We start from the raw sequence: 19,409 nt of genomic DNA on the forward strand, positions 1-19,409 counted from the left end.
TTTAATTTCATCATATTTATTCCCAATAAATAGTAGGAAAATATTGTTTGCATATTAATAATAAAACACAAACATACAATTTATAATTAATAATTATAATTAATTATAATTATAATTATTTGTTCTCTTAGCTTTTGTATCCTTGTTTCGTAGCGCGCTTTGAAGCCAATTACCAAGCCTTCTGCTTCTAGTTTTAAAGAATTTTTTTTATGTGTTGAAGTATTTAATCATACGTTATGCAAAATAATTACTAGTTAATGATTTAGATTGTAAATATTGGTTCAGACATTTTCACACATAAGAGTTTCATTTTCTACAAATTTTTTTAGATTAATGTATATTTTTGCCCCTTAGCTATTCATATAGGAAGCTTTTAATGTCTTAATTTTTTTGTGACACAACGTCCGATTTTAACATTCGAAAATAATACAATATTGCCCCAATTATTAACTTTTGATATTTACAAATTCTCTAAAAACTTACAACTTGACTAGTGTATCTATTATTTACAAGTGAGTGTGTTTGAATTGTGAAATAATATTTAAAATTTTGAGAATAGATATAATAATAAAATTTAATTATTACATATTAAAGTATTAATATTTGAATAATATATTATTGAAACAAATATATTATTTTTTAATCAACTAACATTGTTTTCAACCGTTTGTGACTTAACAATTATTTGCCAGTTAAATTGGTTGTCAAAATGATATTTTAGTATTTTACATAGATAAAAAATAACATTTGTTTCTTGAAATAATTATTCAGTTTTATATTTTATAGTAAATATTTTGTGTAACTTTGAGAAAACTTTATAGTTATTTTAGGAAGAATGACAAATAAATCCCATCCAAATAACTAAATGATAAAAGAGTACCATGAAATGGAATAATTACTTTGAAAATCCTAGGAACTAACGTTTTTACATGAATAAGAAATAACATTAATCTTTAAAAATTTATCTGTAATTTATGAGACTTAATGTAATTTTTTGAGTCCTTTTTTTGGTGTAATTTTTAAGATTATTTAATATAATTTTTTAAATTAACTAACAATTAAAATTAACAGTGGATACAATATTGCAACTTTTTCTAATGTTGAACGGGGATAATGCACTGCAAAAATTTAGAATACCTAATGTGTATATTTGAAGAATCAAACTTTCCAAAAATCATGCATAAAATTGAATACGGTTAAGCCATTTTTAGATCTCAACAAGACAATTTTTTTTTTTTTAGGCCAACTAACAAGACATTATTGAATCACTTACTTTTCACTATTCTTATAAATTTGACTTTATGTACAGATATGTAAACAAATTTTCAATCTTGTCGTATTTGAGTTCTAAAACCTGGGAGCTTAGTTGGAAATTATGAACAGTTTGTAAATTACAAAAACTCGGTTTGTTATGTGCACAGCCGAAGCAAATGTGGAGTAGAGATCCTCAAACAAGCCTTCGCCTTCATAATCTGCAAGTTGTACACGTTGAAGACTGTAATGTTTAGAATACATTTTCCATTTTCCATAGCCATGGATCTGCCTCAGGAAGAAATTACCATAAAGGATGCATGGAAATAAAGGAAATTGTTTCAGCCAAAGCACGGCCCTTAGATTGTCCTCCAAAATTTGAATTTAATCGTATGAGCTCATTAGTCCTTTGGAATTTAACAGAACTCCGAGGGTTTTTTGCTGGAAATCACAGTTTAGCATGTCCATCATTGAAGGAATTAGATGTCCGCGGTTGTTTCAAATGGGAGCTATTCATGAAACAGGGTGCTAGCAGCAAAGGAAGAGTCTTTGATCGTAGTCTGCAAGTCTCAATGCAAAAGTCTTCTTTCCCACTTGAAGAGGTATGAATTAGTATTATAATGCCCCAAACGTGAAACCATGGACATTAACGCATGGGTTTCTAATTTTTCTAGGGTGAATCAAGTCTGTTAGCTAGCTATGTGTGCTGTATCAGATCGTTTCCCATTGCTTTGGACAAAATTTCTAGTATAATAAAATTGTTTTACCTTAGATATTTTCATTTGTTTACATGCACTTATCTGGTATAGGTGATTTGCAACTTGGAGACGTTGGGCCTCAACTATGAAGATGCTAGGGTGATATTACAAGGTCAATTTTCTGGAGAGAACTTCAGCAAACTCAAATCTCTATATTTGGCCCACTTTACAGATGGGCAAGCTACATTTCCGTATTGGTTTGTACAAAACATAACCACTCTCCAAACACTGCTTGTTGAACATAGTTCTTTCAAGGAGGTTCCAACATGGCAGGCAAAATGGGATTCAAACCCGAATCAAAGAATTGACGCTCAATCAATTGCATGAACTCCAGCACATATGTAAAGAAGGATTCCCAATGGACCCAGTTCTTGAGATTCTTGAAGTCTTATATGTGGGTGGATGTTCCAAATTGAAGCACCTGCTACCTTCCTCTGCAACTTTTAATCACCTAACAGATTTAGAAGTCGAAGATTGCAGTGGATTGATTGACTTATTTACCTCATCAACAGCAAGAAGTCTTGTCAAATTAACAACAATGAAAATAAGGAACTGCTATTCACTAGAGCAAGTTGTGGCAGAAGAGAGAGATGAGCCCAAAGATGTAATTTCATTCAACAGCTTAGATGTTTTGGAACTTGAATGTTTGCCAAAATTCAAAATGTTTTGCTCAAGCAATTGTTCATTGGAGCTTCCACAGTTATGGAGAGTTTGTATCAGCAAATGCCCAAGAATGGAGATCTTCTCTTTGGGAAAAACACACATGCCAAAGCTTGGGAATGTTATAACACAGAAAGAAAACCACTTGCAAGGTGACCTTAATACTGCACTAATCAAGATCTTCCAAGATAATGTAAGTTTTTATTTAGCCAATTATTTTGAAAACAGCCACAATTAATATCATTTTTTCTTTATATATTGACCTTCTTAAATCTCTTTTGGTTAAGTGGTAGCTAGGTACAAAATAGTAGCCAATTGCTATTTTTTTTAAGAAAATTGTTTTGGCCTTTTATTATTATCGTTTTTTTTATTCCGGTATCCTAGGAAGTTGGGGGTATTACCACCTCCCACTCCCTTTTTTATTATCATTTATATGCCCTAAAGAGCACCTTCCACTCCCTTTTTTATTATCATTTACATCCTTTAGTTAACTAACCTGTTGAAATAAAAGAAAACTGGCTAATTAATTTGTTGACAAAAAGGATCATTCGTTTGCAAACTATATCGGTTTAAGTAACTTAATTTTTTATTGACAAAAAAACATTACGCAAACCTCAAATAAACAGATAAAATTATTGAATGTAAATATTTATTGCTGTCATATGTTGTTTACATGCCTACCTTACTTAGGCCATTGGGGAAAGAGATAAAGGAGATTACGAGGAATCTTCAAGAAAAGTATCAGAAATTAATGGAGCATCAAGCTTGGAGGATACAACCAAACAAGAAATTCACAAGCTTCCAAGTCCATCTGATGATAAAGAGCAAAAGGAAAATATCTTATCAACGGATCCTCAACATGCAGGTTTTCTTGATGCTGTCTTGTTTTTCTCCATTTTCCCACTACATCAACAAATGCAGCTTTAACTTTTTAGGAGAGGAAGTATTTTTTTTTTTAAACTTTTTTTTACAAGATTGTGTCATTTTTTTTTCTAATTATTTTAAAAACTTATTTTTTTTACTCCAGCAATAATGAATGAAACTGCCCAGAAAGCACAAACCCCTGCTACAATACAGGACATAGGTTCTGATCTGGTTTTTTACTTTGTAAATCTTTATTAATGATCTAGAATTGCTTTTTCCTTGTGCTATGACTCTGTTATAATACTTCTTGGCTTATTTGTGATTCTAATTAAAATCTATTGGAATAAACAAATTATTCAGAAATTCACCCTAGCAGCATTTATATTTATTTTACAAAAATCTTGTGTCAATATGTGTTTTATTTTAGGACAAATATAATTTAAGACCCCTACATTTTGCTCGAATTTTATTATTAATCTTTACAATTTTTTTTAGTGTTTTAGATTCCTACACTTTTGTTTTTTTGTTATTTTAGATCCCTCTACTTGAAGGGATTTAAAATAATGAGAAATAAAAATGTAGGGACCAAAAATATAAAAAAAAAATGTAGGAACCAATAATAAAACTTAAGTAAAGTGCAGAGATTAAAAATTATGTTTTCTCTTTATTTCATTTATTTGTTTAGATAATAGAACTGAGAGATGCACGAGACCTTTGATTCAATCAGGTTGTTCTCTCGTCTTGCAGTCTTCAATTTTCTAATAATGAACTTCTATTCTACTATGTTTGATGATTCATTGGCTTGATTAGTTTTTTTTTTTAAAAATTTTGTATCACATTTATTAACTGAAATTAACAAGAGGATTAATGATATGACGACCCGGAAATCCCTCAGTGATAACTTGTTCAAGTAGATCACAATGTCTATAAATGTCGAAAACACAAATTGGAAAAATGTATTCTAAACTCTTTTCAATGAAGAAATCATATTTATTTTTTCTTTTAAATCATTTTTTGGTCGAATTCTTTTAAAACATGCATTCATTTTATTTACTTACTTTTTAGAAAAACAAACTAATGGTCTAAATTATTGTGTCATTTTTTAATGACTTCCAATAATACTCAGGATAAATTACTAATTCTAAGTCTCTCTATTGGGTGGATTGATCATTAGGATTAACAAATTATATGACTCAAAAAATTCGAGCTGAAGAGATTTTATTGAATCCAATCAAAACTTTTAAAAAGAAACTGATAATAAGAGAAAAAATCATTTCTTTTTAAAAAAAATTTCCAAAATTTTATGTTACTCTATTTCATAAATTTTTTTTTAACATTTTTTTTTGTTTAGCTAAGGAAAGTCAAAGGATGCATGACACCAATGATAGGGTCTCAATTCAGGGTTGGGATCACATGCAGTGGTTCGTGTGCAGTGTTTGGGAAGTGCGCCCACAGTAGCCATTAGATCGATCTTGTGGATGAGAGAGGCATTGGTGTAAAAGTAATTTATTAGCAGTCACACACACAAACAAAATTTGGGGATATCAACTAGATACTTAGATTTCCCTTCCATGATACTCAAAGTCGATTTATAATCCCCACATCCATGGCCAACAAAATCAACAAAAACATAAATAAAATCATCTATGAAACATAAAATCAACCAAAACTTGAAATTCATATGGAAAAGACAAAAATCAACCAGATCTGTGGCAAAAGCAAAAAAAAAAATCTGTTGAGGACCATAACCACCATAATCAATATGATTTTTTTTTCTTTTGGTCCTCAACAGATTTTTTTTTTCTTTTGCCACAGATCTCGTTGATTTTTGTCTTTTCCATATGAAAAAAAATCTGTTGAGAACCAAAAGAAAAAAAGAATTCATATCGATTATGGTGGTTGTGGTCTTCAACAGATTTATTGTTCTTTTGCCACAAATCTCGTTGATTTTTGTCTTTTCCATATGGATTTGGGATTATAAATCGACTTTAAGCATCATGGAAGGGAAATCTGAGTATCTAGTTGATATCCCCATATTTTGTTTGTGTGTGTTGACAGCTAATAAATTACTTTTACACCAATGCCTCTCTCATCCACAAGAACAATCCAATGGCTATTGTGGACACACTTCCCAGACATTGTGCGCTAGCTACTGTATGTGATCTAAATCCCAATTTGGAAATTATATATTCATCTTATTTTGTTGTCTTAACTTTATCATAAATGACTTCTTTTGTGTCAAATGACATTGTTGTAGTATTCTTTTGGTTAATTAACTACTATAATCTTCTGTTATGCCAACTTAAATATGTAAGAGAAGAAACCCTCAAATGACTTCTTGTGCTTTAACTTTTGGAAGCATTTTTTTTTCTGTTTTCTTTACTATATATCATGTCATTCTATTTGCTGAGTATTTTCATGAATTTTTTTTTTTTTGGACTTTTTGACTCAAGATGTGAACGAGACTATTGAGAAACCCTTCATTCAAACTGCCCAGGAAGCACAAAGATCAGATGCAGTACAAGATGAAGGTTCTAACCTTATTTAATTTTGATGGATCTTTGATCTATTACTCTTGATTAATTAATTAATTAGTTAGTTAATAATTCTATCTTTCTATCATGTTAACTGAAATTCCTTAGAACAATCACATGAGCCAACAACATGTCCCAAGGAGAATATGCTCAACCAGCCCGCAACCTTTGTAACTAGTGACAAGAAAGACAATAATGGACTTACTTGCTCTTTAGAAGGAAGTTATTAATTTATTTTTATATTAAAAAAATCCTCTCTTATAATTTTTTTTCCATTACTTTCTAGCTATTGGAACTCAAGAGATTCATGACACCACTAAGAAACCCTTGATTCAAAGTGACCAAGATGTAGAGAAACTTGCCACAGCACAAACCATAGGTTCTTATTTGTTTTGTTTCCTTTTTCTTTCTCTTTTCTTGGGTAGTATTCTTTGGATAAACTAATAATTATTATACCATGGTGTTAATAAAAATCTACTAGAAGAATCACATGATTCATATGTCGAGACGCAAGAGATGTGTGATACCACCAAAAAGCCTTCAATTCTAGCTACTCATAATGAACCAAACTCTTACATAATTCCTGATGTAGGTAATGATTTTGTCTTGCAAGCTCCAGTAGAATTGCAAGAGGGTTTCCAGCCTTATAATGCTTTTTTCATTACTTTCTAGATATTGGAACGCAAGATATTCATGACACCACAGAGAAAACCTTGATTCAAAGTGATAAAGATACAGAGAAACTTACTATAGCACAAACCATAGGTTCTTATTTATTTTATTTACTTTTTCTTTCTCTTTTTTTTGGTAGTATTTTTTGGATAAGCTAACAATTATTTTACTATGGTGTTACTAAAAATTTGTAAGAAGAATCACATGATTCATATGTTGAGCCTAAAGAGATGTGCGACACCATCAAGAAACCTTTAATTCCAGCTGCTCAGAATGAACCAAACCCAACAATAATTCTTAATGCAGGTACTAATTTTGTCTTGCAAGCACCAGTGAAATTTTGCAAGAGAGTTTCCAAACTTATAATGCATTTTTCACTACTTTTCAGCTATTGAAACTCAAGAGCTTCATGACACTATGGAGAAACCCTTAATTCATAGTGACCAAGATGCAAAGAAACATGCCACAGCACAAGCCATAGGTTTTTATTTGATTTGTTTCCCTTCTCTTTTCCTTTTTTTAAGTAGTATTCTTTGGATGAAATAACAATTATTCTACCATGGTGTTAATAAAAATCTGCTAGAAGAATCATGTGATTCATATATTGAGACTCAAGAGATGTGTGACGCTATCAAAAAGCCTTCAATTCTAGCTGATCAGAATAAACCAAACTTGTCCACAGTTCCTGATGCAAGTAATGATTTTGTCTTACAAGCTCCAATGAAATTTTATAAGAGAGTTTCCTGTCTTATAATGCTTTTTCACTACTTTCTAGCTATTGAAACTCAAGAGATTCATGACACCTCAGAGAAACCCTTGATTCAATATGACCAGAATGTAGAGAAAGTTGCCACAGTACAAACTACAGGTTCTTATTTGTTTTGTTTCTTTTCTCTTTCTCTTTTTTTAGATAGTATTCTTTGGATGAAATAACAATTATTATACCACGGTCTTAATAAAAATCTATTAGAAGAATCACATGATTCATATGTTGAGGCTCAAGAGTTGTGCGACACCATCAAGAAGCCTTCAATTCTAGTTGATCAGAATGAACAAAACTCTTCCATAAATCTTGATGCAGGTAATGATTTTGTCTTGCAAGCTCCAGTCAAATTTTGTAAGAGAATTTCCAGTCTTATAATGCTTTTTTCACTACTTTCTAGCTATTGAAACTCAAGAGATTCGTGACACTACGGAGAAATCATTGACTCAAAGTGACCAAGATGCAGAGAAACTTGCCACAGCACAAACTAGAGGTTTTTATTTGTTTTGTTTTCCTTTTTTTAAGTTAGTATTCTTTGGATGAAATAACAATTATTCTGCCACGGTGTTAATAAAAATCTTCTAGAAGAATCACATGATTCATATATTGAGACTCAAGAGATGTGCGACACCATCAAGAAGCCTTTAATTCTAGCTGATCAGAATGAACAAAACTCTTCCACAATTCCTGATGCAGGTAATGATTTTGTCTTGCAAGCTCTAGTGAAATTTTGTAAGAGAATTTCCTGTCTTATAATGCTTTTTTCACTACTTTCTAGCTATTGAAACTGAAGAAATTCGTGACACCATGGAGACACCCATGACTCAAAGCGACCAAGATGTAGAGAAACTTGCCACAGCACAAACTATAGGTTCTTATTTGTTTTGTTTCCCTTCTCTTTCTCTTTTTTTAGGTATTGTTCTTTAAATAAAATAATAATTATTCTACCATGGTGTTAATAAAAATCTTCTAGAAGAATCACGTGATTCATATGTTGAGACTCAAGAGATGTGTGACACTATCAAGAAGCCTTCAATTCTAGCTGATCAGAATGAACAAAACTCTTCCACAAATCTTGATGCAGGTAATGATTTTGTCTTGCAAGCTCCAGTCAAATTTTGTAAGAGAATTTCCTATTTTATAATGCTTTTCTCACTACTTTCTAACTATTGAAACCAAGAGATTCGTGACACCACAGAGAAACTGTTGACTCAAAGCAACCAAGATGCAGAGAAACTTGCCACAGCACAAACCAGAGGTTCTTATTTGTTTTGTTTCCCTTCTCTTTCTCTTTTTTAATTTAGTATTCTTTGGATGAAATAACAATTATTCTACCACGGTGTTAATAAAAACTTCTAGAAGAATCACTTGATTCATATGTTGAGACTCAAGAGATGTGCGACACCATCAAGAAGCCTTCAATTCGAGTTGATCAGAATGAACAAAACTCTTCCACAAATCTTGATGCAGGTAATGATTTTCTCTTGCAAGCTTCAACAAATTTTGTAAGAGAATATCCTATCTTATAATGCTTTTTTCACTCCTTTCTAGCTATTGAAACTGAAGAGATTCCTAACACTACAAAGAAAGCCTTGACTCAAAGTGATCAAGATGCAGAGAAACTTGCCATAGCACAAACTAGAGGTTCTTATTTGTTTTGTTTCCCTTCTCTTTCTCATTTTTTAGGTATTTTTCTTTGAATAAAATAACAATTATTCTATCATGGTGTTAATAAAAATCTACCAAAAAAAATGAAATGATTCATATGTTAAGACTCAAGAGATGTGCGACACCATCAATAAGCCTTCAATTCCAACTGCTTAGAATGAACTAAAGTCTTCTACAATTCCTGATGGAAGTAATGATTTTGTCTTGCAAGCTCTAATGAAATTTTGGAGGAGAATTTCCTTTCTTATAATTCTTTTTTGACTATTTTCTAGCAATTGAAACTCAAGAGATTCATGACACCATGGAAAAAACCTTGATTCAAAGTGACCAGGATGCAGAGAAACTTACCGCAGCACAAACCAGATGTTCTTATTTGTTTTGTTTCCCTTTTCTTTCTCTTTTTTAAGGTAGTATTCTTTAGATGAAATAAAAATTATTCTACCACGGTGTTAATAAAAATATGCTTGAAGAACCACGTGATTCATATGTTAAGATAGATGATTCATAATAAAAATCTTTCTTTTTTTTCTCTATTTTTTAGCTATTGGAACTCAAGAGATTCATGACACCACAAAGAAACCGTTGACTCAAAGTGACCAAGATGCAGAGAAACTTGCCACAGCACAAACCAGAGGTTCTTACTTGTTTTATTTCCTTTTTCTTTCTCTTTTTTAAGGTAGTATTCTTTAGAAGAAATAACAATTATTCTGCTACGGTGTTAATAAAAATCTTCTAGAAGAATCACATGATTCATATGTTGAGACTCAAGAGATGTGGGACACCATCAAGAAGCCTTCAATTCCAGCTGATCAGAATGAACAAAACTCTTCCACAAATCTTGATGCAGGTAATGATTTTGTCTTGCAAGCTCCAGTCAAATTTTGTAAGAGAATTTCCTGTCTTATAATGCTTTTTTCACTACTGTCTAGCTATTGAAACTCAAGAGATTCGTGACACCACGGAGAAATCATTGACTCAAAGTGACCAAGATGCAGAGAAACTTGCCACAGCACAAACCAGAGGTTCTTATTTGTTTTGTTTCCCTTCTCTTTCTCGTTTTTAATTTAGTATTCTTTAGATGAAATAACAATTATTCTGCCACGGTGTTAATAAAAACTTCTAGAAGAATCACGTGATTCATATGTTGAGACTCAAGAGATGTGCGACACCATCAAGAAGCCTTCAATTCCAGTTGATCAGAATGAACAAAACTCTTCCACAAATCTTGATGGAGGTAATGATTTTGTCTTGCAAGCTCCAGTCAAATTTTGTAAGAGAATTTCCTATCTTATAATGCTTTTTTCACTACTGTCTAGCTATTGAAACTCAAGAGATTCGTGACACCACGGAGAAATCATTGACTCAAAGTGACCAAGATGCAGAGAAACTTGCCACAGCACAAACCAGAGGTTCTTATTTGTTTTGTTTCCCTTTTCTTTCTCCTTTTTAAGGTAGTATTCTTTAGATGAAATAACAATTATTCTGCCACGGTGTTAATAAAAACTTCTAGAAGAATCACGTGATTCATATGTTGAGACTCAAGAGATGTGCGACACCATCAAGAAGCCTTCAATTCTAGCTGATCAGAATGAACAAAACTCTTCCACAAATCTTGATGCAGGTAATGATTTTGTCTTACAAGCTCCAGTCAAATTTTGTAAGAGAATTTCCTATCTTATAATGCTTTTTTCACTACTTTTTAGCTATTAAAACCGAAGAGATTCGTGACACCACGGAGAAACCCTTGACTCAAAGCAACCAAGATGTAGAGAAACTTGCCACAGCACAAACTAGAGGTTCTTATTTGTTTTGTTTCTTTTCTCTTTCTCTTTTTTTAGATAGTATTCTTTGGATGAAATAACAATCATTCTACCATGGTCTTAATAAAAATCTACTAGAAGAATCACATGATTCACATGTTGAGGCTCAAGAGTTAACCGACATCATCAAGAAGCCTTCAATTCCAGGTGATAAAAATGAACCAAACTCTTCCACAATTCCTAATGCAGGTAATGATTTTGTGTTGCAAGCTCCAGTGAAATTTTGTAAGAGAGTTTCCTGTCTTATAATGCTTTTTTTTAACAACTTTCCAGCTATTGAAACCCAAGAGATTCGTGACACTATAGAGAAACCCTTGACTCAAAGTGACCAAGATGGAGAGAAACTTGCCACAGCACAAACCATAGGTTCTTACTTTTTGTTTCCTTTTCCTCTCTCTTTTTTTTTGGGCAGTATACTTTGGATGAACTAAAAATTATTCTACCATAATGTTAATAAAAATCTGTTAGAAGAATCACATGATTCATATGTTGAGACTCATGATTCATAATAAAAATCTCTTTCTTTTTTCACTACTTCCTAGCTATGAGAACTCAAGAGGTTCGTGACACCACGGAGAAGCCCCTGATTCAAATTGACCAAGATGCAGAGAAACTTGCCACAACACAAGCAATAGGTTCTTATTTGTTTTGTTTCCCTTCTCTTTCTCTTTTTTAAGGTAGTATCTTTAGATGAAATAACAATTATTCTGCCACGGTGTTAATAAAAACTTCTAGAAGAATCACGTGATTTATATGTTGAGACTCAAGAGATGTACGACACCATCAAGAAGCCTTCAATTCCAGCTAATCAGAATGAACAAAACTCTTCCACAAATCTTGATGCAGGTAATGATTTTGTCTTGCAAGCTCCAGTCAAATTTTGTAAGAGAATTTCCTATCTTATAATGCTTTTTTCACTACTGTCTAGCTATTGAAACTCAAGAGATTCGTGACACCACGGAGAAATCATTGATTCAAAGTGACCAAGATGCAGAGAAACTTGCCACAGCACAAACCAGAGGTTCTTATTTGTTTTGTTTCCCTTCTCTTTCTCGTTTTTAAGTTAGTATTCTTTAGATGAAATAACAATTATTCTGCTACGGTGTTAATAAAAACATCTAGAAGAATCACGTGATTCATATGTTGAGACTCAAGAGATGTGCGACACCATCAAGAAGCCTTCAATTCCAGCTGATCAGAATGAACAAAACTCTTCCACAAATCTTGATGGAGGTAATGATTTTATCTTGCAAGCTCCAGTCAAATTTTGTAAGAGAATTTCCTATCTTATAATGCTTTTTTCACTACTGTCTAGCTATTGAAACTCAAGAGATTCGTGACACCACGGAGAAATCATTGACTCAAAGTGACCAAGATGCAGAGAAACTTGCCACAGCACAAACCAGAGGTTCTTATTTGTTTTGTTTCTTTTCTCTTTCTCTTTTTCTAGATAGTATTCTTTGGATGAAATAACAATTATTCTACCATGGTCTTAATAAAAATCTACTAGAAGAATCACATGATTCACATGTTGAGGTTCAAGAGTTAACCGACACCATCAAGAAGCCTTCAATTCCAGCTGATCAGAATGAACAAAACTCTTCCACAAATCTTGATGCAGGTAATGATTTTGTCTTACAAGCTCCAGTCAAATTTTGTAAGAGAATTTCCTATCTTATAATGCTTTTTTCACTACTTTTTAGCTATTGAAACCGAAGAGATTCGTAACACCACGGAGAAACCCTTGACTCAAAGCAACCAAGATGCAGAGAAACTTGCCACAGCACAAACTAGAGGTTCTTATTTGTTTTGTTTCTTTTCTCTTTCTCTTTTTCTAGATAGTATTCTTTGGATGAAATAACAATTATTCTACCATGGTCTTAATAAAAATCTACTAGAAGAATCACATGATTCACATGTTGAGGTTCAAGAGTTAACCGACACCATCAAGAAGCCTTCAATTCCAGGTGATCAAAATGAACCAAGCTCTTCCACAATTCCTAATGCAGGTAATGATTTTGTGTTGCAAGCTCCAGTGAAATTTTGTAATAGAGTTTCCTGTCTTATAATGCTTTTTTTAACAACTTTCTAGCTATTGAAACCCAAGAGATTCGTGACACTATAGAGAAACCCTTGACTCAAAGTGACCCAGATGGAGAGAAACTTGCCACAGCACAAACCATAGGTTCTTATTTTTTATTTCCTTTTCCTCTCTCTTTTTTTTGGGCAGTATTCTTTGGATGAACTAATAATTATTCTACCATAATGTTAATAAAATCTATTAGAAGAATCACATGATTCATATGTTGAGACTCATGATTCATAATAAAAATCTCTTTCTTTTTTCACTACTTCCTAGCTATGAGAACTCAAGAGGTTCGTGACACCACGGAGAAGCCCTTGATTCAAATTGACCAAGATGCAGAGAAACTTGCCACAGCACAAGCAATAGGTTCTTAATTGTTTTGTTTCCCTTCTCTTTCTCTTTTTTAAGGTAGTATTCTTTAGATGAAATAATAATTATTCTACCATGGTGTTAATAAAAATCTTCCAGAACAATCACATGATTCGTATGTTGAGACTCAAGAGATGTGTGACACCACCAAGAAACCTTCAATTCCAACTGCTCAAAATGAACAAAACTCTTCCACAATTCCTAATGCAGGTAATGATTTTGTCTTACAAGTTTCAATGAAATTGTGCAAGAGAGTTTCCTATCTTATAATGTTTTTTTCTTTGCCTTCTAGCTATTGAAACTCAAGAGATTCATGACACCCTAGAGAAACCCTTGATTCAAAGTGACCAAGATGTAGAGAAACTTACCACAGCACAAACTACAGGTTCTTATTTGTTTTATTTCTTTTCTCTTTCTCTTTTTTTAGGTAGTATTCTTTGGATGAAATAATAATTATTCTACCACAGTCTTAATAAAAATCTACTAGAAGAATCACATGATTCATATGTTAAGGCTCAAGAGTTGTGCAACACTATTAAGAAGCCTTCAATTTTAGCTAATCAAAATGAACCAAACCCTTCCACAATTCTTAATGCATGTAATGATTTTGTCTTGCAAGCTCCAGTGAAATTTTGCATGATAGTTTCCTTTCTTATAATGCTTTTCTCACTACTTTCTAGTATTTTGAACTCAAGAGATTCATGACACCATGGAGAAACCCTTGATTCAAAGTGACCTAGATGCAGTAAAACTTGCTACAGTACAAAATACAAGTTCTTATCCTATTTTATATGTATTAATTTTTTCTTTTTTTTGATTAGTTTTATCGAATGGACTAATAATTATTCTATCATGGTGTTTACTAAAGAATCACATGATTTATATATCTTTTTAGCAAGATAATTTTCTCTTTTGTCATTATTGATTTAACCTATTTTTTGTTGTGTGTTTTTTAATTTGGCTATTGATTCATCACATTCACAACCTCCAGATCCTATGACTTCATCAATACAAGAATCCAACATTTATAATAACTATAAGGGAATGATTGACATTCCTGAAAAAGACATGCCATATTTGGAGGCTGGGGTAAAGCAACATCCTCAAGTGCTTGATTGGCTGAAAGTAAAACGAAGAAGGATGTTTGCTTCCTCCTTCTTTTCCTTATTTGCTGAGGTGACTCGCCTTTTGAGAACCACTCGGAGAGGTGAATTGACAGAGGATGATCGAAACTACATCAAAGAGTGTTGTGCCGCCTTACAAGGGGTTGGTTTTGATTATTCATGGATCAAGTATGTGCATAGCCGCATTGAGGAATGTGGTGATGGGGAAGACATCAAGAGAAAGCTTGAGGAGGCTGAAGATCAAGCTTTAAAACTGAATGCTCAGCTTGAGTCTATCAAGAAAGATTTAGCTCTTGTGCAATTATCGATAGTGTCTTTTTGTGACAAGGCTAGTAAGCTAGATGATTTCATTGAGTCCTAAAGTTTATGTGTACTCCTTATAAAGCTACCTGATTCGACATTTTCATTTTTAGCACTATACATTTACTTTTATATTTTGATTTGTGGTTTGTCTAATACACATTATTTGTAGTAATATGTCATTTGCACCCATGCAATTGTTCTGTATGTCAGGTATTAAAGGAATTGGCAATGCTATATCCTTCTCTTGATACTATTTTAATTATTGGCTTTGGATTGTGGTGTTGGAGATTAATTTTAAGTCATTCTAAAATAAGAAAATGAATCAAAGCATTTCTTATTTTTAATCTCATTATCTTCAAACAATAAGTGCCTTATTCAAATTTAACAAGATAGAATATGCCTTGTAAATTGAATTCTAAGATTTTGACTAAATAGTTATTTAATATTTTTTTATAGTTTAAAGAACCCGACTGGATGGTCAGATTAGTTGGACCGTTGATTGGACTTGCTAACTACTCGGCTTGAACCAAAAAACTATTTTTATGATTGAGCTAAGTTAAATTAGAGTTGAGTCACCATTAAGTCAGAACTCAAAATTGAGACAAGTATCGAACAAGTCTACAATTCATATAATAAAAAGTTTCGTATAATCATCTTTAATTTGATGATTCTTTAGCTTAATTAATTGTTATAATTTTCTATAATATTGATTGAATTAACTAGAAGAATCAATCATATGACTCAAAATCCTTCAATACGGATAATTGTTTAATCAAATCATAACGTTTATAACTATGGATAATAGGGAAATAAAGTTTTTTCCCCTAGCCATTTACAATGAAGTAATTTATTTTTATTCTTCAAAAACTAATTCATTTTGTTTTGTCAATTTCTTTTACCTTGAAACTAACAATCTAAATTGTAGTTATGTTTGACGAATCTTTCATATAGTATTCATAATATATGCTCCATCTGGTTCTTGATATAAGATAAAGTTTAAAAGTTTCTTTTAGTTCTTAATATAAGGTAAAGTTAGATTAATCAATTTTTTTTTCAATTCTACCCCTTATTTATTTATGGTAAAACATAACTATTAGTCCCTATAGTTTTATTGTGTTTTGTTATTGATTGTTGTACTTTTTTCAATATTCTAGATCCCTTTAGTTTTTCTTATTTATAACATTAGTCCATCTACATTTTAATTTACCCACAGGCATGATGTCGTGCACTAACAAAAGTGTTAAAATTATCTAATATGTAACTAACAACATTAATGAGGATGCTAACATCCTTAAAACACTTGACAATTTGACTTAGCACTAAGTGAAAAAAGGATAATTGGTTTTTGATGAAGACTGTTCTGGCAACTGCACTTGTTAATGTCAGATAGTGATTTTCATGTCATTATGGGTTAAGCCTTTTATCTTATGCATCAAATGTTCTAATATAACACTGTTAATGCTACATTATTGTCTCTTTGATCATATTTAAAAATAAAAAGACTAATGTTGTAGATAGGAAAGCTATAGGGACCTCAAATTTTTTTTAAAAAAAGTACATAAACCAATAACAAAACATAATAAAACTGTAAGGACCAATAGTTATATTTTTCTTTTATATATTATCACTTAATTTTCTAGACAATAATTTATTACGATTATTAATCATAAAAAATAGTAAAATTGAAAAGTTATATGTACATATCTATATTTACAATTTTAAAAATATATCTACTATAATTTGGTTAACCTCTTTTTTTTTTGGAATACTAGGCCTTAAAAAACCCTTGTAAGGAAATCAAAATCAAGTCATGTCTGAGACCTTGGAAAAATCATAAGGTGGTGAGTTGTTTAAAACCATAATATCGAAGTTGTCTCGAGATGTTTGATGGATAAACAAGTTGGTGCATCAATTTTCTTCTTTATAGATATGGCCTAAGGTGATCTCTCAATTCTTGAGTTGGTTAACTTTGAAGTACTGTTCAATCATACCACAACTGTCATAACTATTGAGAACCAATGTAAGGCTATTATAATTAATTGTAGATAAATTATGCACCAAAAACTATTAATACTTAAATTATCAATAAATTATGTGACATTATGTCATGGTCTAAATTGAACCTATGAAATTATATATATTCAAATAGCTCTTGATAGCAAATAAAGAAAGGGAAAAATACAACAGGGGGAGAGAATTATAGAATTCAAAAGGAAAGGGAAGAGAAGAAATACAGAGGGATCAGAAGGGAAGAATACATTTAAGGGAAAAGATTACTCAAAAAATCCACACCTTTCTCACTACACCATCTTCTCAAATATAGCCTTAGATTAAGAATTATGCACCTTATTAATTGCACTATATGTATTATTCTACAAAATTAGTTTCCCTGTGCCTAGCACATGGGAGCGTAAGTTTCTCCCTGTGCCTTCACGTGAGAGAGTTAGTTGAGTGTAACGGTTTCTTAGTAGGAATGGAGGTTTTGGGGTTGGAGGGTGCTCGGAGGATGGTGGTTGTGATTAAAGGACAGCGATAGTGATCGGAAAGTGATCAAAAAGTGACTGGTGTACGATTGGTAGAGGTGTATATTCAATTTTATGTTGCGATGACTGAATCAAAGGATATGATTGTTGAACCTCTAGTTTGGAATGAAGTTGAGGTAGAGAAAGTGCTTGTTGGAAAGGTATTATCGGTGAAGGAGATTAATCGTGCTACAATTGAGGCTGTTGGAAAGTGATCAAAAAGTGCTTGTTAGAAAGGTATTATCGGTGAAGAAAGCATGGAATCTTCCATCTAGTGTAAGTGTTGTTGATATTGTAAAGAATACTTTCTTCTTTAAATTTACTGATAGGAAAGAATATAATCGAATACTACAAGGTCGACCTTGGCCGATCAATGGTCAACTTCTGAATCTAATGGAATGGAGGAAGTTTATGGTAATTGAGGAGTGTGATTTTAGTAGATGCCCTCTGTAGGTTCAATTTCATGGAATTCCATTGGAGGCTATGAATCTTGAGAATGTTGTGCATATTGGTAATCGATTAGGTGAGGTGGTGATAGCTAAAAATCCACGTTATAATAATCAAATACTCTATAGCTTTTTACAGGTTAGAGTAATATTAGATTTGAGGAAGCCTTTGGCAGTGGGTTTTTGGTTACCTAAGCTAGATGGTGATCAAACTTGGTTCATGATAAGGTATGAGAAGATTCAAGATTATTGTTTTCATTGTGGTTGTGTTGGTCATGTTTTGTGATCATGTCCTCATGAAAGATTAATGTCTGTTTTGAATCCTAATAAGCCTTATTATGGTGCTTGGCTTGTTAAAAACTAAGTTAAGACTTATGAAGAGGCTATTGTATTGATTAAGAGTGATTAGCTTGAAACTAATTTGAAGTGGCAGCAATTAAAGAATATAGAGAGGGAGAGGGAGCATCATATTGCTAATAAATGTGAGGATATCTTTTCTGTGAATTCCATTGCTAATTCTGGAAGTAGGGGGAATAATAGAAAATTGGAAAAAAAGATTGAGAATAATTTTGTTGAAAGCAATTTGGAGTCAGGAGATAATAAGGATAAAAATAAGGTTGTTTCTTATTACAATGTTGATAAAAGCCATTCTCATGATCATGAGGATGGTCCCAGTGGATACAGTTTTACTGGTGATGAAGATGAGTTAAGATTTGATTATTTAAATAATCAGGGATTAGAAAAGTCTGGTGGTTTAAAGGTTGATGAGATATGTCAACAATTTGATTGTGCTGATAATTAGAAAGTTGAGAATACTTGTGCTTATAAAGTTGAAGAGCCAGATGATGAAGACAATTATTCAAAGGCTATTATGATATTTGAGAAAAAGGATTTGAATGTTGTAGTTGAAAATTTTAGTAGAATGTCATTGAAGAGAGGGGCAGAAGAGATATTAGAAGCTAAGAATGTAAAAAGATCTAAGGTTGAGCCTAACAACACTATACAAGGTTCTCTTATCTTAAATTTTGCTATGAACTTGAGAAAGACTAAAGCAAGACTGAGGCAAAATTCTCAAAGGAAAGGTAAAAAGCATATACTTGATGAGAATGGCAGTGAAGTAAAGGTTGATGATAGTAGGAGAAGGAGGGACGTATTGGCTGAAGGCATGGGTGGCTGGCCTTTAACAGCCCCCAAGGCATATTGAAACTTCTTTCTTAGAACTGTCAACATTTGAGGGTTGCCTTGACGGTTAAAAACTTAAAGGATTGTAACAGAAAATTTAAATCCTCAATTATGTTTCTTATGGAAACTAGACTTGTTAGGAGTTGTTTAAAGAGAATTAAGAGGTCTTGTGGGTTGGAGAAGGAGTTATATGTGGAACCAATTGGTAGGTCTGGAGGCTTAGCTTTATGGTGGCAAGAAGGGATTAATATGGTTGTTTTACATCAGTCAAAAAATCTTATTCATGTTAGAATGAGTTCTACTATTAAAGCTGTACCTGAATTTGTTACTTTTGTATATGGTGCTCCAACAGAAAGTGACAAAGTGGTGGTGTGGTAGAGATTAAGG

The 19,409-nt window shown here is 32.2% G+C and overlaps 1 protein-coding gene across 1 annotated transcript; it reads left to right on the top strand.

Moving 5' to 3' along the window:
• Window positions 1–2,313: 2,313 nt before the first annotated feature.
• Window positions 2,314–14,930, top strand: LOC129288290 (uncharacterized). The gene is made up of 39 exons (XM_054924804.1): window positions 2,314–2,613; window positions 2,710–2,862; window positions 3,360–3,534; window positions 5,987–6,064; window positions 6,740–6,832; window positions 6,935–7,045; window positions 7,128–7,220; window positions 7,323–7,433; window positions 7,515–7,607; window positions 7,710–7,820; window positions 7,903–7,995; window positions 8,088–8,198; window positions 8,281–8,373; window positions 8,476–8,586; window positions 8,683–8,760; window positions 8,862–8,972; window positions 9,054–9,146; window positions 9,712–9,804; window positions 9,907–10,017; window positions 10,100–10,192; window positions 10,294–10,404; window positions 10,487–10,579; window positions 10,681–10,827; window positions 10,874–10,966; window positions 11,069–11,179; window positions 11,264–11,356; window positions 11,533–11,625; window positions 11,726–11,836; window positions 11,919–12,011; window positions 12,113–12,223; window positions 12,306–12,398; window positions 12,501–12,611; window positions 12,694–12,786; window positions 12,889–12,999; window positions 13,083–13,175; window positions 13,350–13,442; window positions 13,545–13,655; window positions 13,738–13,830; window positions 14,437–14,930. The coding sequence occupies exons 1-39, from the start codon at window positions 2,368–2,370 to the stop codon at window positions 14,928–14,930; spliced, it is 4,599 nt and encodes a 1,532-aa protein (XP_054780779.1). The 5' UTR covers window positions 2,314–2,367.
• Window positions 14,931–19,409: the final 4,479 nt, after the last annotated feature.

The sequence above is a fragment of the Prosopis cineraria genome, unplaced genomic scaffold (genome assembly GCF_029017545.1).
Source record: "Prosopis cineraria cultivar Desert tree isolate PC_DT_omini unplaced genomic scaffold, ASM2901754v1 PC12, whole genome shotgun sequence".
NCBI lineage: Eukaryota > Viridiplantae > Streptophyta > Magnoliopsida > Fabales > Fabaceae > Prosopis > Prosopis cineraria.